This window comes from Augochlora pura, chromosome 6 (genome assembly GCF_028453695.1).
Source record: "Augochlora pura isolate Apur16 chromosome 6, APUR_v2.2.1, whole genome shotgun sequence".
NCBI classification, from domain to species: Eukaryota; Metazoa; Arthropoda; class Insecta; order Hymenoptera; family Halictidae; genus Augochlora; species Augochlora pura.
This window is the reverse complement of record NC_135777.1, coordinates 7,096,443-7,119,864: the sequence shown is the minus strand read 5'-3', so window position 1 is coordinate 7,119,864 and position 23,422 is coordinate 7,096,443. Positions and strand designations below refer to the sequence as shown.

The 23,422-nt window shown below is 41.0% G+C and overlaps 7 protein-coding genes across 7 annotated transcripts; 2 read left to right on the top strand and 5 right to left on the bottom strand.

Annotated features, from left to right (window-relative positions):
- Nucleotides 1–101: 101 nt before the first annotated feature.
- Sou (required for meiotic nuclear division 5 protein souji) lies at nt 102–3,053 on the bottom strand. Its single transcript, XM_078183378.1, has 7 exons — nt 2,774–3,053; nt 2,111–2,394; nt 1,900–2,037; nt 1,529–1,827; nt 1,351–1,453; nt 1,099–1,253; nt 102–1,021 (listed from the first exon to the last, which is right to left on the bottom strand). Exons 1-7 carry the CDS (start codon nt 2,907–2,909, stop codon nt 958–960), a joined length of 1,179 nt encoding a protein of 392 aa, XP_078039504.1. The 5' UTR covers nt 2,910–3,053; the 3' UTR covers nt 102–957.
- Nucleotides 3,054–3,252: 199 nt separating this feature from the next.
- On the bottom strand, nt 3,253–4,279 carry LOC144471395 (V-type proton ATPase subunit e 2). Its single transcript, XM_078183379.1, has 4 exons — nt 4,091–4,279; nt 3,905–3,952; nt 3,713–3,800; nt 3,253–3,642 (listed from the first exon to the last, which is right to left on the bottom strand). The coding sequence occupies exons 1-4, from the start codon at nt 4,186–4,188 to the stop codon at nt 3,619–3,621; spliced, it is 258 nt and encodes an 85-aa protein (XP_078039505.1). The 5' UTR covers nt 4,189–4,279; the 3' UTR covers nt 3,253–3,618.
- Nucleotides 4,280–4,469: 190 nt separating this feature from the next.
- Nucleotides 4,470–8,164, bottom strand: Spt (Spitting Image). Its single transcript, XM_078183137.1, has 12 exons — nt 8,029–8,164; nt 7,740–7,949; nt 7,486–7,671; nt 7,242–7,415; nt 7,032–7,156; nt 6,463–6,965; nt 6,170–6,372; nt 5,867–6,068; nt 5,586–5,792; nt 5,430–5,519; nt 5,065–5,352; nt 4,470–4,972 (listed from the first exon to the last, which is right to left on the bottom strand). Exons 1-12 carry the CDS (start codon nt 8,080–8,082, stop codon nt 4,722–4,724), a joined length of 2,493 nt encoding a protein of 830 aa, XP_078039263.1. The 5' UTR covers nt 8,083–8,164; the 3' UTR covers nt 4,470–4,721.
- A 1,305-nt stretch (nt 8,165–9,469) lies between these two features.
- On the top strand, nt 9,470–12,265 carry Prel (preli-like). The gene is made up of 5 exons (XM_078183145.1): nt 9,470–9,597; nt 10,013–10,231; nt 10,305–10,524; nt 10,603–10,848; nt 10,927–12,265. Exons 2-5 carry the CDS (start codon nt 10,140–10,142, stop codon nt 11,086–11,088), a joined length of 720 nt encoding a protein of 239 aa, XP_078039271.1. The 5' UTR covers nt 9,470–9,597; nt 10,013–10,139; the 3' UTR covers nt 11,089–12,265.
- Nucleotides 12,266–12,559: 294 nt separating this feature from the next.
- LOC144471268 (uncharacterized) lies at nt 12,560–14,183 on the top strand. Its single transcript, XM_078183147.1, has 5 exons — nt 12,560–12,716; nt 12,804–12,841; nt 12,969–13,133; nt 13,893–13,983; nt 14,071–14,183. The coding sequence occupies exons 1-5, from the start codon at nt 12,692–12,694 to the stop codon at nt 14,121–14,123; spliced, it is 372 nt and encodes a 123-aa protein (XP_078039273.1). The 5' UTR covers nt 12,560–12,691; the 3' UTR covers nt 14,124–14,183.
- Nucleotides 13,009–18,787, bottom strand: LOC144471262 (uncharacterized). The gene is made up of 12 exons (XM_078183139.1): nt 18,042–18,787; nt 17,828–17,958; nt 17,636–17,770; nt 16,965–17,129; nt 16,796–16,884; nt 16,557–16,734; nt 16,241–16,490; nt 16,018–16,179; nt 15,779–15,933; nt 15,463–15,698; nt 14,598–14,796; nt 13,009–14,506 (listed from the first exon to the last, which is right to left on the bottom strand). Exons 1-12 carry the CDS (start codon nt 18,269–18,271, stop codon nt 14,250–14,252), a joined length of 2,187 nt encoding a protein of 728 aa, XP_078039265.1. The 5' UTR covers nt 18,272–18,787; the 3' UTR covers nt 13,009–14,249.
- A 1,007-nt stretch (nt 18,788–19,794) lies between these two features.
- On the bottom strand, nt 19,795–23,038 carry LOC144471266 (uncharacterized). Its single transcript, XM_078183144.1, has 2 exons — nt 22,731–23,038; nt 19,795–21,134 (listed from the first exon to the last, which is right to left on the bottom strand). The coding sequence occupies exons 1-2, from the start codon at nt 22,885–22,887 to the stop codon at nt 20,449–20,451; spliced, it is 843 nt and encodes a 280-aa protein (XP_078039270.1). The 5' UTR covers nt 22,888–23,038; the 3' UTR covers nt 19,795–20,448.
- Between the last annotated feature and the right edge of the window lie 384 nt (nt 23,039–23,422).

Here is a 23,422-nt window from a genome sequence, read left to right as displayed (position 1 = left end):
ATTGTATGTATTGTTCGATATATCGTTCACCAATAAACGTGTTTCGCTGGAAGATTCGAACATTCTGTTACTCGTGGAACGATAAAATGATACGCTATGTGGATACGTACAGAAGGATCTTATTCCTACGTCGTTAATATTGGACAAATCCCTTTCTGTTCCTGTACAATACTATATTATTTAATTACAGTACGAAATATTCTTACATTAGATATACAATCCATAGATATACAATTTCTTTTGTTTATTCTCTAAATATTCAAGTTAGAAAAATATTTCGTTAAAAGGTAGTGTTATCGGTAATTGTAGCACGAAACTCTTGGTTAGATTAAGATCATATGCTACGATACAGTACGATACTCTATACGATACGATACGGTACGATATTATACGATGCGATACAATGCAAACGGGTAGAACGAAAGATCGTGTGTCACTGTGAATTAGTTTACATTTGCAATTAACTTGAACGATGAGCAACGATATTTTTACGTTTATGTTCGAGCTCGTGCTACCGAATATGTAATTTCAATGTTGCTATCGTCACATCCGCGCGTACATGAATATAAACATATATTTCATTATGAATCGTAACTCGATTAACATATTTTTTATTTACTTGTTTTTTTATTCCGATTATCTTTTCAATTCAATTTTATTTGCCAACCGAAAGACGTCGAGAATTTAATTAACTGAGTTCCCACTGTTACCGACGATCAAAAAAAAATAAACCAAAATAATTTAAACTATCCATGAGAATCGATCCTAAATCAGCCTAATCAGACGAGTAAACCAAATAAGTGAAATGAAACGTAATTACCATGTTTATCGTGTTCACCACGTGAGAGTTCATGGGATAGGATATACCGGCAAAAGTCATTAAATACTTAATCGGTTTAGGCGTGAAGTTACAGAGAAATTCTTAATGTCTCTTTCATGCAGTTGTATCACACTATCCTAGAAGTATATCAACCTAGCATCTTCTGGATTCTGTTCCACTGGACAGTACGGGCATTTCAATCTGAAAGAAAGTCATTGTTTTTTTTTTCACGATTTTTGATTGTCCTTTCGTATCATCATTTCTATTCGATTACGTACTTGTTCGCATTGGTGAGCTTGTTTAGCGCATCTCTCGAAATCACATGACCACAAGCTAACTTCATAGGTGGATTATTTTCCGTGCTCTGTTGCCGTAAAATCGGACACGCGAACACAGAATGATAACGACTCTCTTTGCCCAAATCTATATCGATCTGTACATAGAAAAATTCGTTCGAGTGACACAAAGTAAGCGTAAATCGATGATTCATGAACGGTCACAATATCTGTTGACAATAAACATATACTTACAGGTAGCTCGTCTTTTCCGTTCCAGACTCCCGTCACTTGTCTTTGTTGCATTACTTGCTTAATATTCAATAGCGTAGGCAACGCAGTGCATCCCGCATTGATGCTACAACGGAGAACATGTTTCTAACGAACCAGGCATCTTCCAAACTTTAATCTTAACGAATCATAAAACACGTACCAGACCGAAAGTGGACTGTCGACGCTCAAACCCAACAACGTGCATGCCTCTCGCGTGAAAACATCGTGGATATCAAGCCACAATGTTGGATCTAATAAATGACTATAAGGGGAGGATTGTATCCCGTTTGGCAAGTAAAGCAGTGTACCCATTAATGCTTGCACCTCTTTTCCATGACGTCCGACGTATTGCGTAAAGTTCTGCCGAGCGTACATTATAGCTTCGGTTTGTTTGCTAGGTCCTTGTTGAACCAACTTTATGAAATGTAATCTATGCAGTTGAAATTCCAATGACGAATTCTACGACAAAGATGGCACGTTATTCTCAACTGGAAGTGCTTTGTATAAGTTGCATGTAAAGCTAACTCATACCTGTGCTAAAAGAGCATCCCTGTGTTTTTTAGCCCATTGAAGAGCTGGATCCAGATCTCTCTGCTTTAGACAGTCAAGTATATAATTTAGTTCTGTGAACGGTTCTCCTGTTCCTTCATCTGTTATGATTCCAGCTTCCTATAACAAAAGTTAAATATGATTCTACGCACGCATCATACCCCAGCGATTGTGTAACTTTGTATATGGGTACCGCTGCTAATTCTGCTGCGATATCTAGCATTCCGTGACGATAAAAATGCTGACAAATGACTTGATTCAACATGTGCGATTTCTCCGGACCAGAAAAAACATCTTCTCTGCTGGTGCTCGCAAAATCCGCGATGAAATTCCTATCGATAGCTTTGCCAACTTTTGACACTGTACTATGCAATTCCCGATGTTCAGTTGCCAAGTGATGCGCAGTCTCTCGAACCTTTTTCATAGTATCTTTCAACACTTGTGCTTGACCTGGTGTTAACTCATGATCGGACGGCGCTGATAAAGAAGAGATGCTATCGCTATTAAATTAGAATACCATAATTCAAAAAGAATGACAACATTTCTACGATTGATCCCTTATTCGAGAAATTCACGCAATTGGCGACTTGCTTTGTGAAAGATTTTGATTTACCGCCTCCGCAAAGAGGTTAGAAACGTACGAAGAGAAACAAGATAAAAGTGCAGAGTCTGCATGATTCATAGATCGAAACAGGTCGATTTTACAACATCAATGTATCCTTGGATGTTTCTACTAACATTAAATGTTTCTCTGCGTTCGTCGCGTTTATTATCGATATCAACATCTTAGTACAGTTTGACTCTTCACTTGATGAAATGTCATCGGGACATAGCGCGTTAGCCATCAATATTTTACCTTCTTCGAATTCTTTTTTTAGCGACTCTATGTGATTTATCAAATCTCGCAGTACCGTCTCCGCATGCTCGTTTATCGCACCGAATTTTAACAAAACTTTGTCAACTTCGCGCTCAACCGCATTACACGCCTCCATTATTGTTTTTCCTAGCTGATATCGCGTCACTACTTGTCACTTTTGCTTTATGCGCGAATCACATGCCATATAGGCTTCTCGTGTCTCACACTCGTAGACACCAACACGCGCGCCCGCGCGTCTCGCTCGCTACTGGCTATCCTACGAAAGGGAGCACCCCTACACGCGACACGACTATGGCCGTCAAACAACATGCGCGCGCACAATTCACGTCCAATTCATATCGATTTCGGATCATTTTGACGATTTGTTGTTTTCATAAAAAACCTTTCGAAAACAGTGCACGAACAAAAAAACACACGGAAGTTTAATAAAAAAAAAAGGCAACTAATAGAAACCTATATACATTTCACTTATTACCTAATTTTATTATCGTGACAAACGTTTTTTTACATACATTACATACAGTTCACATTGAATACAATACTGTACACACGATTTTTTTTTTAATATAGTCGCATTAGCAAGCCAGCGACTTAATAACAAAGAAATGATATAGCAATTCCTAACAGAAAGAGCTCATGCTTTGGAATGTTAACTTTATGAATAAATCTTTAGGGGTTTCCAACGTATGCGAGTACCTAAATGATTAATTTTCATTGCGATCATATAATTTTATCTACAAATTAGTTTCATAAACAATAACATATCGTGTTTATGGGGGCATTCGAATATTTTCATTCGAATACTATTCCTTAATTCCTGTGGATTAAGGCATAAGTGCTCTGTTGTTCTGCAAAAAAGATTATCAATTATAACTTATGTGACATGAAAATATTACCATGTTGAAGAACAATATTTACCCATTCACGAGCCATTATGAATATTGTATTATTGGACAGTTTCGGTCCGATGAGAGGATTCATCTGCGCCATGTAGCAACATAACCAGCTACAAGAATAAATTGTTTTTTATCTTGCTTATGACATACACTGAGAAACACAAATATGGAAAATATCTAAGGAGATATTTTTAATTCATTTTAATCAACTTACAATAACCAGCACGTGAAAGCTGTTAACATAAGAATAACCTGAAGAATTCTAGAAAAGAAAAGGATTACTTAATACACGAACCTAATTACAATAATAACATACTTTTAATTGTGTTCTGCAAGTAGAATAATTTTTGGCAAATAGAAATTCTTACAGAGAGACCAGATAAGATAATAAACAACTTACCCCCGATTAACGCCTTTCGGAACAAAAATTGGTAATACGATTCCCACTACGCCCCAGAGTGCTGTAAAAAATAATACTGGTAATAACGATGCTCCCATTTTAGTTGTTTCTTTAATAATTTAACGAATGGGTTGGACAACCACGACGACAGCACTGTCACAAATGTGAATCACGTGAATACGAGTCTCGATTCCTGACAGTTCGATAGGTCATACACGTATCTCGAATGAACAAGCTTCGAGGTGCGATACGATAAAATACAATTATTCGATAATCGCAAATAATCGAAATAAGAATTGAGGGCTTAAATTGAAGTGTCATTTATCGCTAGAAAAATTGTTTAAATTTCAATATGGGTAACGAAAAATAATATCGATACTTATCTTGTAAAAGAATAAATTGTTTTATTAACTATTTTAGAAGAAACATTGTAGAGCATTTTATTTTAACGATTCAAATGCAGATAACTATATTTCACATTTTTTGTTGTTTCGGGGAGTACACTGAAATCAAAACTCGACAAAATAAGTCAATAAGTTTTTGATAAATCATAAAAACATGACACGACATATACGTATGCTTAATCTTCAAATAATCTTTTCTGCGTTATTTTCGCGGCATGATTCAGCCTTCAAACGTCGCTGTAATTTTTGGATGTTTCCACGATCGATGGCCCGTCTCCACCTCCGATCGAAGAACACTGATCTATCTGACGAGCCGATATTTCCGATTGAGTTTCAATGGATTCGACCAATGGCTCGGTCATTCTTGCGATCGACTTTTTACTTTTGTTCAACGCATCGTCCTGCGATTTATCGGAATGGGATTTCGATACGGTTGTGTTCAAAGTCGCGCAAGAAGTTACAAACTTCTCCAAAATATCTAAAAATTTCAACACATTGGTCGGTCGCTATTCATAGGGTCGACGTGGTAATTTATTTACAATGCGTATATGTATATGCGTATATATATACCTGTCAAATTAATACTTTCTTCGGCCAAGCAAATATCGTCTTGAGAATTGATACTGTCTCTGCTAAAAAGGTGTTGTCTAACGTTAGACAAATTTCTGGTCTTTAGTTGGGCGGATTTTGTTGATTGATCGAGGGTATCATTTCTATGGGGTGTTTTATACATGACGGAACGTTCTGTTCGCATTTCACGACCCTTTTTGATGTACGGTATCAGACACGACAAATTTAATTCTTTCCTACAAACGCTATTCGCAGTTTGTATGGATAATGGCGACTTGTAGTTACTTACTGAAAGAATATAGAAAGATGTAACAAGTACGCGCAGTAGTCGTATGCTATGTTTTTTACAAAACAAAGGTATTCACCTGTATAAGGTGTTCGTATGTATGTTACAGGTTTTTGTCGTCGATCATAAGACGATGTGCAAAGCGTAGACGCTAATCGGCTATTTATGTCTAAAAATAATAAATATTAAAGTCGATATCAAATCAACGTTACTTTTTAACAATAATTATACGTACCATGAATAGTGTCCCCTTGGCCTTTCCCATTTCTTCCATAGTTCGAATTCATTAACGATGTGTTATTCATGATGGCAATTAGAGCAGGATGTAATCTTTTCACGACATTTAAGATCAATTCACATCGTTTGATTACTCGCAACTGTTGCGGTTCCGTGGCGTTATCCGTTAAAAAGCTTTTCGATGCAGCGTCAGCCTCGAATATTGCTTGAAAGTACGTAGAATTATTCGATTTCCACGCAAGGAACGAATTCAAAGGAACTCGGTTTGTAAACTCTTACCAGCTTTTAATTCCCTGATCATCATTATTGTTTGCCGTTCGATTATGTCGCTTCCAATATCATTTATAATTGTACTAATCTGACGAGACAACGACACGCATCTGAGCACAACGCTCTGTACCTGTGCTTGAGTTACTGGCTCTCTATTGTCAAGGCAATTCGACATTATTGTGATACGTTCTTGAAGATCATCTAAAACTACCTAAATAATAATATGTAAGGCGAGTCTTTGTTCAAATCACGTTCGATGCTTTGCTTTCGAGTGAACTATAAATCTTAATATACATGTATATGCATAAATACCTCACAATAGGCTGCCGAATCTATAACCAGGTTGATCGCATCGTGTAACTTATTCATTTCTAATTTCCACTGAGCAGTCAATAGTTTTACATTTGCTCGCATCTCTTTGCTATCTGGATGCAAGTAAAATGTAGTAATCGACGAAATCAATTCAGTTTCCAATGATTCAAGACTTGCTAAACAATTTCGAATCTGAATGATCCCTAAAACAAATTGGTGTAAATCGAGGAATATTCTAATTTCAGATTTTTCTTTATTTTCAGTTAATGATTTCACCGTTTTTCTACACTTACGATTTCTATCCTTACAAGAAGCAACAGCAAACAGTCCAATTTGCATAGTCTTGTCTATAATTTGATCGAATTCTTCTACCGCATCGGTTAGATCATTCTTAGACCGTTTTTTAGCAATCAACGAATTGCCACAGATCGTGACGAGTTTTCTCAAAGCATTAAAAGGATCACTGAAAACTTCCATAACAAGATTTAGTACCGACACATTAATTTTTCGTTCTAAACGATAAAGGGCATCGTTTAAGCTGTTCATAAATAAATTGTTCAAAGCAGAGTCTGATGATTCGGATTCTAACTGAAATTTCAAATTCTCGTATTCCAATATAATAGAGTGACAGGTCCCGGTGATCGCTTTAAAGTTGCAAGGTTTGCACACTTGCGCTATCGCCATCGCGTGAGCGAATACGTTTTCGATTTGTACCCATAACTCTTTGCATTCTTCTATTTGCTCTTCTTGAGATTTGTTTGACATTTCTGCCAAAATATCCAATACCAGGTCCATTCTAAATGCAAATGAAGTAAAATAAAATACTAAAACGGACAAGCCTAACGAATGTGTGGTATCCTACCTATAAACAAAATGATTTTCGCTTTCCAATATTTCATCTTCAGGCAACGGATCTGGCGCATCCAATATTTCCAGTATCATTTTCAAACAGAAACAAACCCTTTCACAGATATATTTCTTACAATTCTATGCAAACAAAAGAATAAACTTCCGATTAGAAAAAAAGATTCATGTATACTCGTAATATCAATATCATAAATTATGCTATTACGTAAATAGGTGCATTTAGTTGATGCTGTTCTTGTACTACTTGGATTAATAATTTAAAAGCTGCGCACAACTGACAGGAATATAATATGATTTTTTCTGCATCCATGTGAGATGACAAGCTTTTTCTATATATTTGTAGTGGACCTAGTAACTCCAAAATAGACATTCCAAACTCCTGAAAATTAAATTGTTGTTTAAAGCATTTAAAAATAGTGTAAAATATTTTATATAAATATTGCCTCTACCTTTATATTTTGAAAATGTTCAATTTCATTGGCTTTGCCCATTTCGCCAACATAGTCCAAACAATCTGTTAATCTTTGCTTCAGTGGCAGGCATTCCAATTTCTCCAGATTTTCTAACGCGAATTTAAACTTATCAAGTACAAAGGATAAAATTTTTTCAACTATCTCTTTATTTATCCCTCCTCCCTGGAAAATATTTAGGAACAGCATTGTGTAGTAAGTTATATTATTTTTTATATATCAATTAAACAAACCTCATCCTTCACGTGTTCAAGGGAACAAAACTCCTCTACTATACTGACGATTCTTGATTCCATTTCTTCGTAATCGGTAATGCCTTCCTTTGATAAAGCATCAAATTTTTCTCCCCAATTTTTCAACCAATTGGAAATAGTTGACTGTGTACTTAATTCATCATTCGTATACAAAGAGTTATTTTTTATTAATTCTCTGAATTTATTTACCTAAAGTGTTCAATTATAATAAGACAATATCATTAATTATGGAGATTATTATATTTACAAATTGTGAATGTACTGTTACCTGTTCTTCTATACGTATCAATATTCCCTTTATTTCTTTCGTTTTTATAGACATTTCAACGTTTCTTATTTTCGTCTAATCAAGCGATGCTGTTAACTTTGCGACTCGTGATTGTTTTTAAATCGCAATGTGAACACAGCAAACGAATACGTTCTTTTTTACTGTTTTTAACAATGAATATAGAAATTTAATATAGACAGGAAAGTTAATATAGAAATTTTCGTGCAAACATTCGTTCTCTACATTCCTCGATTAGTCTCGCTATATAAAAAAAGGCTCAATGAAGAATTTCGTGGGAACTCTCTCATTATCTCCTTACATATTCTCAGTTATTCCTCTCGGCCGATACTGTATCTCTATATAAATATACGATATAAATTTGTATTTACATTCGAACTTCCCTCTTGTCGCCGTTAATTGAAAGCCTATAGTCTAATAGCGCGGTCGTAATATAAACTAGTGACTATGTTCGTGTCGCTCATGAAACGTGATAACGTAACAAAGTATAAAGTGGTGGGGATGTACGAGCCAGCTTAGGGAGGGCACAAAAACTGTGCAAGAGTAGGACCCATTACCGTACATATAAACAAAGCATGCGCATGCATCGTAAACGTATTTTTACAGAGACGAAGTTTCCACGGTTTTCAGTAACCAATTTTCAATAATTAATCACGGTAATTCATTTATTTTCTTCTTTCATTTGAGCTTTAATTGGAGCTTTGTGAACAGTTTTGAATGAGAAAACAATGAGATATGACTAATTTTTATTCAAGTGTATACGATGGCATGATTCGTACCACTTTTGCCATATGACGAGATATGAGCAGAAACTATTAAACAAAATCGACAGTCGGTAATTTCGTTACTAGTTTGAGCATTTGCTGCTGCGTGGGTTTGGCGCTATTCTAACGTTTGAAAGCAACAGAAACATGTCGGATTTTATTTTATGGCACATACGGTACGAATCAATTATTTGAATACTTGAGATTTGGACGTAAAATGGTTAATTACTTACAGCCGATTAATTGCAATTGGAATATAAGAAAAATGATTATAGGTTCGTTTGTAGAGATCTCTTCTAGATTTTATAATCATATAGTGAAATTCAAATCACGTAGGAAAATTAATAAATTTCGTTCGCTAACACGAAGCAAAATTATAAAGTTTTGGATCGCTTCGAGTAAACATTAAAATGTATTTTTGTGGAAATATTTTCAATCTAGAGATCTCAAATTAAAGCTGGAGAAATTCCCTACAAAATCAATGCATTATGTTTATTCTGAGATCTCATCCATGTTTATTGCTCATTTTTGACTGTTTGTGACTGCGGCTCACGTAGCTTATTATAACTTAGAAGAGCTTATGATCCGACTTAGCCGATGGTTCTATGTGTATTTAGTTAGAGGGCGTGAGAATACCTCTGATTTTTACATATGGTGATTCGTCTGCTCCTATACATATATACATGCACTTCACTTATGTGATTTTGTGCCTCTTACGTGATCGTGTATGATCGTGTAGTGGGTTCTCCGATAAGTTCTTCTGATAAATTTTTGTCGGTTATCGCTTGTGCGTAATTTGATTGTATCTTTAAACCAATATGAATCCAAAGTAACATAATTTATTTGTCCCCGTTCAATAGTTTCACGCGACAAGTGGTTAATAGTTATCGGACGTGAAAGAGGGTTATGTAATTTATCAAATTTATTCAATCAAGACACCATTATTACTGCAAGATTTTTCAACTCCGTCCATCGTTATGGTCAAACGGATGCGTTTATAGGAAAAATATATTTCGTATCAGTCATAAACTTGTTTCAGATTTTGATGTTATTGCACATTCGAATTTCTGCGCGTATATTTATAATATGTATGTCATACGTACTCGTTTCCGTAGCCTTGCAAGAAGAGTTTCTCTCCCAAATTAATTCACGAAAATGTTTGCACGTCTGAAAACGCAGATATCGCTTCTTTTTGATTTCAGAGGAGACCATTGGAATTAAATTGACCGTGCTGCCTGTACGTATGGTTGATTTGGTGCTTCACATGCCAAGGCTGTGCATTTTCATGATTTTGTTCTCCCCTTAGAACAGTTTGTGCACTTTGAAATAATGGTTAAGAGTTACGAGCATAGTAAAATCTTCCAGTTCGATTGGAATCAAGTAGCCCAAGCATTTTGGCACAGATATCCTAATCCTCACAGGCAAGTTAAATTTTATATTGTATTGATAATAATGTATAGAAGTGTTTGCTGACAAAATTCGATTTGTTTTCAGTGTTCATGTCCTTTCGGAGGATATCGTATCGAGGGAAGTCAGAGATGGAGTTTTATATACCAAAAGATTGGTAACGAAGAAAGCCACTTGGATACCCAAGTGGGGGGAGAGATTAGTTGGCAAAAATGCGATTACCAAAGTTGTCGAGGAGAGTGTTGTGGATCCTCATACCAAGATCATGACTACATATACGAGAAATTTAAGCAGCGCGAAATTAATAGTAAATTGAGCAGGCTTATTTTTGTCGTGGAAAATTGTGTAAATGTTTGTGCACGAAATTTATATGTATGCTTTTTAGACCATTGTGGAAAAGGTTGCATATAGAGTGTGCGAAGAGAATCCTAATTGGACCATAGCGAATAGATCGGCATGGATTGATAGTAAAATGTTCGGAGGTGGATCTCTACAGAAGTATGGATTAGAATTATTATCGAAGGGTTTTAAACGGATGTTCGACGGTTTCGAATATGTTTTGGTCAACATGTTTCCGCACACGGCACAGCACATGAATCCAACTGTTTCTCAAATGAATATTGCTCACCGAGTGAGTTAATAAGTCGCACAATCGACGCATTAAGAAATAACTAGATGCTATACGTTTCAATCGATTGTTTTATTCTAGCATGACGATGGAACTGCGAGTAGATCTAGACTGGCGGAAGATTTCCAACATTCGTTGCAAGGCAAAGCGGAGAAGGTGAAGGACGTTGCGAAGAAGGCGACGGATTTAGCGAAGAAGAAGGCTGGACCGTTTTACGCTGCGTACCAACCGCAACAATCGTAAACGAGACGCGCCGGCCAAATACGACGCGATGTGAGAAATGACTAAAACTACTTATCTTGCTGTTAAGTTGCATAGAAAATTGTAAATCGTTAGGGGATAGTCAAAGAGACGTGGGTTAGTTTTCCGACAGTTTTGAACGTTAGAACGTTACTTCCGGAGACAGGACTTTGGTAACGAGGGAATAGTTTAAATATGCGTCCAAATGTTATTTCTTTTCCCCAAGTTCGATCACTAACTTGAAGCGTCGTTTGTTCTTGCACAAGAATTGTAAGATATTGTTGCTTGAACACCTCTGCCACGATAATGTATAATGCACATTACGCTACACTATCATTCCTTTCAACTACCAATCCGTGATTTAATCGTTTAGTTCTCTGTGTCATATACGTATATCTTCGTAGTAAGCGTTTTCAAATACAAAATCATATTTTTTACAATAACCGAATGGAAATGTTCGAATGCGGCGCTGCTACGGTACTACTATCACGACGATACGTTCAAAGGAGGAACGTATTTCAGATTTTGATGTACGCGTAGAATTAGATTCGTCCGAATAAACCAAGAAAAGTAATTCTCGTGAAACGAGTACGATTGGGTACGGTCTGGAATAAGAATGACCATATTGTTACATTAAGGTACGCATTTCGTGCATCTCGTATCTTGCGATCGGCGTGACAGTCTGTTGCAATTTTCACATTTTTCACGTTTTTCACGATTTTTCGTGACGCGTCACGTATATCTCTTTTGGTACAAATGGAATTGGTGTGTACTAACGACGATCAGAAAATTTCATTTCGACGCGCATATTCACGGTCAATTTTGCTTCGCGCGTGCAGGCATTAATATATCCGCGTAGGTCCAAATATGGTAGTTGCGCTGTCCCCGTGCTTGTACGGTAGAAACATGTACAAACCACGAGCCAGAAACTACATAAGAAATCAAGAGTTAATAAAAAACTTATATACGTCTATTTTTAGCCAGTATTGTCCGTCAGCGATGCGAGAATCGCTCGATCAGAGGGATTCACTAAAAAAATATAGAAATGTAATTAATTATATGTACGTGATTCCAAAAGACTTTATTGTTTTGTCATTGTTGTCTGTATCTATTGGTTGGTTCGCATCAAAAGATCGGTAGTGATAAGCGTGCGTGATGTTGCACACAATTTTTTGACATCGCGAACGGACCTTGGATCCTCAAGGAAAGTGGGATTTACCACAAGCACTTTTGCTCGCGTTGCTCATCTATATATTCGAAAACGTTGTTGTTTCTCCCACTCTCTCTTTCTCTTTTTTTCTTTTTTGAAATTCCTCCTTCGTCTTGCACGCAGTCAGAGTTACAGACGAGCGGAGATACAGAATAATAGATAGAGAGAGAGAGAGAGAGACAGAGAAAAGAAACGAGTTCTCGGATGCAGTAGGAGCGGAAGTTTGATTCGTTCACAGGTTTTCCTCGAATGGTCCGTCATCGACTATAAAAGCAAACGCGAATTAACCTTTCCGATCAGTTAATCTTATACATTTGTCGAGTGCGCTCGGATAAACGAAGGTGAGGCAGAGTTACGGATAGATATACGGTACAAAGTCGCGAAAAATTGATCATTATGTGGATGCTTTATGTAGCGTTGGGTGAGTATACGCGTTCTTGACATTTATAATTATACCGTATTATTGAACAAACATAACGTTTTCCATTATTAAATGATTTTCACGCAGTTGCCGCATTCAGTGGATGCCTGATCGCGTCTCCACAGGTAAGCAATTTTTTTGAAAAGTTTCTCGCGCTCATCTAGACAAATTTCGGATGATTCGCGCGATCGATAGTCTTCTATTTTGCGCACAAATAACGAACTGTCGCACGATATTTTGTCGGACTATCAGAGGCCTTCAGAAGTGGATGGATTCGTTTTTGACGGACCAATTTCAGGCGATAGAACTGCGGGGGATGTAACGACGACGACGACGATGACGACTTCGTCGCCAAGCACAACCACGACTGCGACTGTTTCGACAACGATGGATCCCGCGTGCATCAGTAGTTGCCCGGTGAGTTCTAAACACTGTCTTCGATCGTGAACGGATTGATGTGATCGCGACGTTACGTTCGCGTTAACAAGGTCATCAGGATTATCGTACCGGTTTCGCCGTCGAGTTTATCATTCGTGTTGGAAGTTCAAGCGGAGCGATGCACAGTTGGTCGAAGCAACGAAACGCTGGATAAGTATCGGGAGCATTAGAAACTTATTAAAAATGTTATTTGAAACGCTTTATATTACGGTTATAATACGGTATAATCTAATACCAAATTAATTTTTTAATCAACTTTTATTTAATAACAAACAAATTTGTTTGATAAAATAATGAACTTCGAGATTACTGACCGATGGTATTCTAATATTTAAGATTTTCTTATTATGAAAGAAAGTCAAATTTATCTTTCTATACAGAGTTATTTATTTCGAGCTGTGTATGTTTTCGTGCAGATAGCGAAAATGAAACTATGAGTATTATTCCATTTCTAAATAACAAAAGAACCATTTTCAGTAACCAAAAAGCTGTTTGAAAGTACAAAGATTAAACGTAGTATCAACGAATTGTGTTAAACTTCATACTATCCAACAATGTTGATTCTCCCATACACTTTCAAGTATCGCCTATTGATTTTATATTCGTCACTTTGAAAAATTAAGTCTTGCGTTGCGTTTCAGCGGTTCGGTCCACTGTACGACGTGTATATCGTTTATCGGTATATTGCAGTATATTGTCGGTGACGGTAACGGTAACGAGAAACCATGAATTTTCTAGACAACATTGGAATACAACCCAGTTTGCGGAACCGACAACGTCGTCTATCAAAATCCCGGACGTTTGAATTGCGCGGCGACGTGCGGTAAAGGTAAGTGTCGTAAAACAATGAAGCAGACTGAAATAACGCGATCCAGACGCGACGTCAATCTACGTTAACGTTCTTGCTGATTCGCAGATGTGTCGGTAAGCCACTTCGGACCCTGTAGGACTGCGGGCGCTAGGGGATAGTTGTTCCTGGATCTTTACAAAGAGATCGCCGGTCGAATAAAAATCTGATTTTTACTCTTCGATTCTTCTTTATTCGTTATCCTTTCAATTGTTCGTCGTCTTTAGTTGTAGGCACTGTAGGCTGTGTCAGCCGAGGGACGAGGTCGACGCGTTGTGATCGGCCCACCTAACTCTTCGCACGATCTCGTAGTTACCTCCGTGAATGCCGTAGAGATGTCTGGTCAACACGTTGATTCTCTCTTCTTCCGCTCTGATTGCGGTTCGCCTGTATCGCGCGACCGTCACCAGACAGCCGAGAATCAGCGCGATCTGTATGATCAGCCAAAAGATCAGCAGGCTGAGAGCGAGACTCGCGTCGACGCAAAACAGCCCGTCTACGGTGTCTGGGAACAGAGGAGGAGACGCGATGGTAAAGCGTGTTTCGCATTTCGTTCAGCGTCGCGTTCTGCATTTCATTCTGCGAAACCCGCTTACTTCCAGCCGTGATCAAGACCGTGTCGGGGTTCCTGTTCCTCTCCCTCGAGGACAATCGGTCCGGCGTGGGTGCGACGGGATTCTGAACGATTATGGAGAGCTGGAGCGGAAGTTCTTCCGGAGCGGTGTCGTTCGGGCCCGCTTTGACGATATCGCGTTTTCTTCGTCCGAAAGAGAATCGATTGCCGTTGCACTTGGTCTGGAATCAAAATGCTCTCGATTACGGTTCAATGAAAACGAGATCACCGATTAAGGTCCATTTATGCAAACCGAGCCGACATCGGTCTAACAAAGATCATCGTTCACTTGGCGTGATCCAAGAACAATTCTCCTTTTCGTACTCTCGTTTTCCTCATCTAGTGTAATCGCTATTGCGATTAAATCACTCCTTGACAACAAAAAGTTGTTTATCGTTACACTGCAAGCTGTTTTTATATGCTCTATTCTGTACTATATAGTCTAAAACGGTAGAACTGAGTGGGAAGTAGTCTGGAGCAGTGCAAGCAGGAAGATCAACTATGCAAAACGATGCATTCACAGGGAGTCCCGGGTAACGGCTATCCGAGTTCAGAATTACAATGTTTACCCGGTAAATCCCCACACCGTGGTGCGGGACTTCCTGCACGTGCGTCACCTTGGGTAATTAATTTTCTTGATTGCACTGGTTTAGAGTCCGATCGACATCAATGCAGTCATGCTATTATACATACGGATTTGAAGCTATAAATGTATCGTGAATCACCACGACGAAGCAGTCTCTCATGTTTACTTACAGAGGATATCATATTCCCGGACCGGTGTCGGGTTCGCTGCCGGTCTGTAAAAATGGACCTTTAACCGTGCCGCACAGAAGACGGTTACTTACTGGCGTGCACGCCTCCGCGCAGAATCGAACCAGCACGTTGAATCGAACCAACTGGCTGTCGGGAAATTTGAAGGCGGCGAAGGTCGCGATCAGCGATCTTCCGTCGGCGGGGTCTTTGGATAAAGCGGGGAAGGTGGACGGATCGGTGGGACAACCGAGTTCATCCAGAAGCAGGAAAGACGAGTCGCCGGACGCGCTGCTCGCCACAAGGTGACCGGCCTCGATGTCGTACGGACCTTGCGGAAACACGAGCAAAAGTAAATGAATTGAGATCGGCTGATGATAACAACGCGTGCGTCTGCTTCCGCGCGCTTACCGTTCGCTGGATTTAATTCGATCTTGAGGATCAGTTTCTGTCCGAGATGAGTGACGACGGCGTCCTTGGAATTCTCGTCGAGGATCCTCATCGTGACCATCGGTGGTTGGAACGACGCGTTGACTATCGTCGACGATATCGGCGGCACTCCTGCGCTAAAAGTACGAAATTCGAATCGTGAGCGCCGCGAGTTGAAGAACAAGATAAAGTAAATAAAAAGAAGAGAAGTGTGTTGTTACTTTGGGTCGAGGAAGCTGAAGCTGGAATGAACGGTGACGTTTCTCGGTCCCGGTGGTTCCCGATCGTTCAGCGAGCAGCCGATTCGAACCGCTTGGTCGCCTAGACGTTGAACGATTGGATTGAACTGTACCACGACCGTTGTCCAAAACAATGGCCGCGTCCTGCGACAAATTGTTGCAATGTTGGATAACGTCAGGACAAGAACTTTCCGTGATTTCTTACCGATTTTTATCATCGACCGAAAAGGCGATGTTGAGACCGCAACGCGGTGTTATGTTGGCAAATTGTTCCGGTCGAGGATTAGAAGGTAGAGGCGGCAGAGGCGGCAACGGCAACGTCAGGGTCGTTCGATTCGCGCCTCGTCCTTCGACGCCACAGTTTTCCGCGTGGCCCGCCGCGTACATCCGACCGAAGAAGGCGTCGCTCGTACTCAGTTCCACTCGCATCGTGCTCTCGTTGCATCGCACCCTCACTGGAAGACGGAAAGGCAGCAGCAGCACGGTTTTCATCGTTCTTATTCGATTTCATTGGTACTTACGATCGAGGCACGGCTCTCGTTCCCGGTAAACCGCGTTCGCCGTGGGGATCAACGAACTGACGCCGAGACCACTCGTGTCATCCGCGTGCAACAGACAGATCGGCACGCCGGTTGAATTCTCCAGCGTGTATCCACGACAGAGGAAACCGTGATCGTTCGAGTCGCAGCTTCGCTCGCACTGAACACGAGACGACGACGGATCATCGGTGATAACTCTAGAACAATCGCGATCTTCTTACCTGCTTCTCGTCGACACCGGCCAGAGCGACGTCCGAGTACGGTAGTGTCGCGTTTCGAAACTCCGCGTACGAACAGTACTCTTGGTTCGCTGAAAACAGCCGCAGAGTAATAATCGCATAGAGGTTAAGTTGTGGATAAGTTGATCGAACGCTGTTCCGATTTACTCACACACGATTCGACACTGGTCCCGTAGGTACTCGTCCCTGTACATCGAGGCCCTGTAGGCCTGCGGTCTGATGCCTCTCTCGAGCAAAGACAGCGAACACCGGCCGATCGCGTCCTCGGCCGAAAGCGGCCTACTCGTGCGGAATTGTGCTGATTGGCAGCTTCTACCTGCGATCAGTGTTGAGACTGACGCCGCTTAGACACTTAACGATACCAGTTGACACATCTCGATCCGATACCGAATTGTATCAAGGACCGTAAGCGTTAACCTTTTCGCTTCAAGCGCCGCTTATAAGCCGCGTGCCCGATATGACTCGTGGGTAAGTTATAAAAGTTCATAATAATCGGTTGTTTTTTAACACGTTCCGTGCCAAGCCATTTTTGCCTGACTTGTCGTTCAGGCCATTTGATATTTCGACTAAAATCCACCATTAAATGTAATTATTAATTATCGTATATATAAGAAATAAATAAACTTATGCGTTCTGTTCTATACTGTACATTTTCTATAATGCATAATTTTTTTTCGCTGAAATATATTTTACAGAATTACATTTCTCATAAAATATATGTTTTCAGCGCATTAAATAAATATGACTGCGTGTACCACTGGTGGTACACATGGCACGGAACGTGTCAACCGAGAACGCGCACGAGACGAATCCGCGGCTTACCCGTTTCCACGCATAACTCGTAGCACTGGCTCCTGGTGATCGAGCGAGGCAAATGAAACGCGCCGGGATCGATGAACACCGCGCCCACGGTTCTCTCCACTTGCCAAAATCTGTCCCGTTGGCATCTCGCTGGAACTGATCGTAAAAAAAACAACTAGCAACTTCAGCCAAGCGATTCGTGGATTCGGCTACCTTTCGCGCAGATCAGATGATAATACGTGGAGTTGGCTTCCGGCACGAGATCGTCGTTCTCCGTTTCTATGGTGTAGCAAACGCTCCTGCCGAAATCCACGACGAACGCGGTGCAGTTGGCGCGCGAGCATCTGCAAGTCGAACAACGACGATCACGAACCGATCTCTGTGTCGCGCTTGCGTAATCATTTTTACCAACGATTCCGCGACCCACCTCTCGAAACAATTCTGCGTGATCCCGTTCGAGTTCACGGCGCTGAATAAGATCGTTTGCGAGTTGATCGATTCCGGCTTGACGCCGCCGATTTTCTCCCAGGCGTGGTCCGAGCAGGTCGCCGGCCCCGATCGCGGTTTTCGCACGTCGGAACGGTCGGCGGTCGCAACTCTTCCGCAAAACGAGATCGCGACCACGAGACGCGCGATTGTCGACGCGTTCGATTTCATTTGTCCTGTCGGCGTCCGCGCGCGCGCTCGTCGAGCCGGACCAGACTGTGCCAAGGATATTCTCGATCGGCGGGATCGCGTTTTTTCCTATCGCGAGTCGCGCGAGTCGTCGGTCGTCGTAGATTATATATGTATGCACCAGCCTCGCTTACGTAACGAAGCGGGCCGCGCCGATTCTCGCGAACACAAATGAGAGCGCCGCGCGAGGATCGATTTCCATTCGAAATATTTTGTAACACGAGCTTGTTCACCGCGGATCGTTCCTCTTTTTTAGGCGATATCGTTTTTGAATAATGCCCGGTCCAGCCGCGATTTTGATCGAAGCTCTGAGGCGGTACACCAACGACAGTGTTCGACAAGTCCGATGTCGCGAATCGGAACGCGACGGTTGTTTACCAGTCGAAATTCTTTGGAACGGCCGCGTACAAAAAAATGTAAACACGTCGCAGATGCACTGCGATGACTGACGACGCGCCGCACAACGTGGGCACAACTACAGTGCAGAGTGCACGGGCTCGCGCGTTCACCTGTATCCTCGAAAACTAAAACGAATGGGAATGAACACGGGCCGCGCGCGCACCACGGTTCGCCAATCGGTCGGGCTCTATGGTGTAACAAAACGTGTAAAACGGATGTCGCCGCGAATTCGTAATCGAGCGCACGGTTGCGCGTGGTTGCGATCGAAGCTGGTGGTCCCCCGTGTTTCGGTGTGGCATCGGTCTTTGTGGTGGAGGCGAGGGAGAGAACCGACTGGACCATGGAAGATCGAAGGCTTGGTCTCCCCCATTGCTCGACGAACACGCGAAATAAACGGCGAGCAACGAGCGGAGGAAAAAGAGCAGACAAGTGCCGAGTGACGCGCGACGCGTGACGCGCGATGCGCCAGACAAACAACACGACATTCGCAGTCCATCGATTGTTATCTCACCCGCGTCATCTGTTTCCGTTGTTTCGCGGTGACGAATCGCGGGAAAAGATGCGCCACGCCGCACGGTTGCAAGTTAGAAGACCGATGCGTGCACGTGTACACCCTCCTTCAAAAGTATTACAACACGTGAAAATTATTTAATATGCATTATCTAATATTTCAGTCAATTTAGGTAATATCTGAGAGTTTTATATTGCTCACATTATGCACGCAATTAGTTCACGTTATAAAATTAGACCAAGAAGTAATTAAAATAACGCGGTAGACGTATCGGAGGAAAAGAAAATTGAATTTCTTTTTACAAAATTGATATTATTCGTATTACAACGTAAAATATATTTGTGTAATTTTTACAGTTTAACCACTTAGCCGCGTCGATATATTTGGAAGATAAATTTGATCAATTGTGCAACTGTTCTAGAATTATCCTAAAGCGTGCGAAATTTACGAATATTGACATGAATCGTAGATGAAATATTTTTATTATAAGATATAAATCTGTCATTTCTTTACGACGTGTATACACGTCGTACGCAGCTAACAGGTTAATGTGATGAACTGTGAATAAAATTGTTTAAATTACAACAATTTGATATCGTGCTTGTTCACCAAATTTTTTTGCATGTTTTCTAATACAATTTTCTAGGGAGGGGGGCGGGTGTACATAAAGTACGGATCGGCAGCAAAGCGGAACGAGGTTGTCACAGAACGACGCATCCTTCGTCGTTGTTTCCGCGGCGAGTCTCGGCGCTCGTGACGCGTTGCGCACGAATTGCCGCGAACGTCCTTCGGATTGCGTAACGATGACGAATATCGATGCGTGCGCGAAGCGCTGGTGAACTTTTTGCAAGAATTCGAAAGGCAACGGGCAAAGAGAATCGGGCGCCCGTGCGGAGGCACGCGAAGACAATAGGATTGCGCGAGAATCAGAACGGGCCCGCATCGTTTACGATTGTCGCAAACGTCCGCGAAACGATTCTGGCGCCCGCATCGTTTCGTGTCCGTCGATACGTCGCGGAACACACCGGAACGCGAAAAATCTGGCCGATTTCTCTCCGCACGCGTTGCCTCATCCGACCACATTGTTTCCCTTTTGCTTTAAAATTAGGAGATTATTTTCAAATGATTCCAGGCTGGACGACACTTTATTTCGCATCAAGAAGCAAACACTGTAGAATCGCCTTACAAAGTGTAACAACGTTGAGGTTACATTTCCGTTCCCGCTTTCCTTGGTTCTTGTACCCCGGTTTTAGCTAACGTAGCCGAGCATTTTCAGAACAGTGTAGATAGTGTTGAACGTCGTTACCCCTTCGTGAAGCGTAGGCGGTAGCAACTTCGTCTGGTCCATCTCGTTCAAGAGTTTATGTAGAAAGGGTATCAATTGAGTAGTCAAAAACTTGCCGGCGATCAGTAAGGTCTGATTCTTGGCCGTGTTGAACGAATTGAGAGACAATTGCTTGAACAGATTCCCCAAGTTCGACAGGTTTTCTATCGGATGCGTGATCGTGTTCGATAACGATGCAGCGGCATTTATCAACAACTCTGGCGACGCGATGATTTGTTTGGCGGCGTTAACCAGGATTTCCTGGAGTCTTTCGATGAATAGTTGCGCTTGATTGATCCAGTAGTCGCAAGAATCGTCGATCGTCGACCGCGTGTGTCTTCGATGTCTCGTTGATTCGGTGGTGTCACCGTTGATTTCGTTCGACCCGCGTAACAGATCCTCGACCCTGTCGAGGGTCTCTTGAGCGGAACCCATCCATCGTCTGATGGGGGCATCGATGGCCGAGAGAATGCTGCGAACAAGATTCAGGATGGTCACCGACAGACTTCTCAACGGGCCGCTGAGCCTCGAGATCACCTGCTCCGAGATCGCGGTGAGATTCGCCCCGACGGTGTTGCCGATCGCTGTCACCAACGGCGATTCCCTTCCTCCTGAAAGAATTGGTCGTCGACATTTATTGTTATTTTATAAATATACATGCGTATCGTAACCGTATCGATTTTGTAATTAAAACCAAAAGTTAGAGAGCGATGACGGTTGTAACGCGAAGACGTGACGCGTTAAATATTGCAAAATATGTGATAGATATTCTTAACCCTTTGTGGTCGGAGCCATTTCGAATTATTATTAAATAATTACCTAATGTTCATTATGTTAGCTAACACGCTTAAAGTTGCTATAATTTAATATCGCAATTAAACTTTTGGAATTCCCCGTAGAAAATTTAGGAACGCTGAGAAAGATATTTTTTAATGCACAAGGAAAACTTTGTAACTGAATAATTATCAGTCGAATAGTTAAATGGTTCGCACAATAATTGTCGCTGTAAATAACTGTTTAGCTAACATTTAGCGTTAGAGTTAAAATAATAAATACGGTTACGATATTTTAATGTTAAAAGAATGACATCCAAGAAATTAAATAGAGTATGCTTAAACAAAACGTGGCGAATATATCAGCATAAGTGATGGATTCGTTTGAAATTACATAGCCGAACACAAATAAAAAAAACGATACAGCGACATTGAAGAGACGTATATACATATTCATGTGAACAGATATCGGATGGTAATTGTGATTATAGTAAGGCAATTTGATGTTCCAGTTTGAGAGAATAGATACGAAAAGATTGATGTTGCGCGGCTTCAATTTTGAAACACTGATTTCTGTAATATTGGTGCCATATGGTGGAACAGTATTCTAATCGTGATCGAACTAATGCACGATACAGTACCGGAAGTGTATTTACGTTGTTAGAATGTGTTTAGATGCTCCATAGATAAATTCTAAAGTACGAAAAGCCTTGCTGGTTATGTTGTGATTGGAAAATGATAAATAAATCTTCGAAAAAGATTACTCCCGAGTCACAGATCTCCTGCAACGATCTTAAAATTTTGTTCGATACAAAAAAGAGGATAATGGATTCTTTCCATTCTTTCCAATACTCTTGGCACAAAAAATAAGATTGTCAAAAGTTCGCCTCATAATAATTTAACCAGTTAGCTGTGTCATTTTATCTTGAAGATAAATTTTGTTGTGTCCTTTATCGATCACAGTAAATATAGTTTTGTCGACAGTTGTTCTAGAATTACTTTAAACAGCGCGAAATTGATGACTATGTCGCCAAAAGCAATTTTACATAAATCATAAAAGAAGTATATTTATTACAAGATGTAAAATTGCCATTTTATTATGACGTGTATACACGTCGTGCACAGCTAACAGATTAATATCGTAGGGTGTTTAACACGTTCGTCGCCGACAATTAGACACTAAAATCCCCACATAATTAAAGCAATTTAATTAATTAAAATAAAACTAAAAAGTTCACATTTATATATTGCAATAAAAATAAATTTTCAAAATTGGTCAGAAATTAATGTCACCCAGATATGGGTGACGCGGCGACGAACGTGTTAAATACTGATGACGTATAACGAACTTTATGCATCCAACGATTCGTACACGTTAATAAATAAATAAATATTGATTTTGTGTCGTTCGAATGTCGACGATACGAAGCGTACCTGATGGGAGCACCGCGTGGATCAAGTCGGACAACTCCAATCCGGAGATCGCGTCGGGAACGACGGCCGCGTTGCAACCAGTCGGCGGTCCATACGAACCGTGCGTCGCTATCGTGATCGCGAACGCGAACGCGGTGATTATCCAGGAAGGCTTCATCGTGATCTTTCTGGTTCCGAAGCGAATGGAACAAAACAAAACGAGGCGAGATCGCGCGTGTCGGTTTTCGCCGATCGTGTTTGAACCTTGTCTTTGGTCTTTAGCGATCGACAGCGCCGTTTTTCTACCCTTTTCCACCACCCTGGGTATCGCGCGGCGGACGGGATAGGACACGATAACGCATAACACGGTACGACACGGCACGGAACGATACGGCGAAAACGACTCGCGTGGCTCGTCCTATCTGCGCTTTTCCCGTTATCGATGCTAATTTCCGACCGCGTTCGCGTTCGCATCGACGTTTCTGTCTCGCGTTCTGCGCCCGATGACCGCTCGGATTCGACCGAATACACATCTCTGCCCCCAAAATCGAAAAGCCCTTCGTCACAATCTACTTTTCCCCTAGGTTCCCCCTACGACGACGTACGTTTCGCCACGCGACCTCAACCCGGTTTCTATAATTTAAAAATAAGCGGTCCGACAGTTCGGCCAAGTCTGTGCCATTTTTTTCCGAAAATTTACGATCATCGCGTTA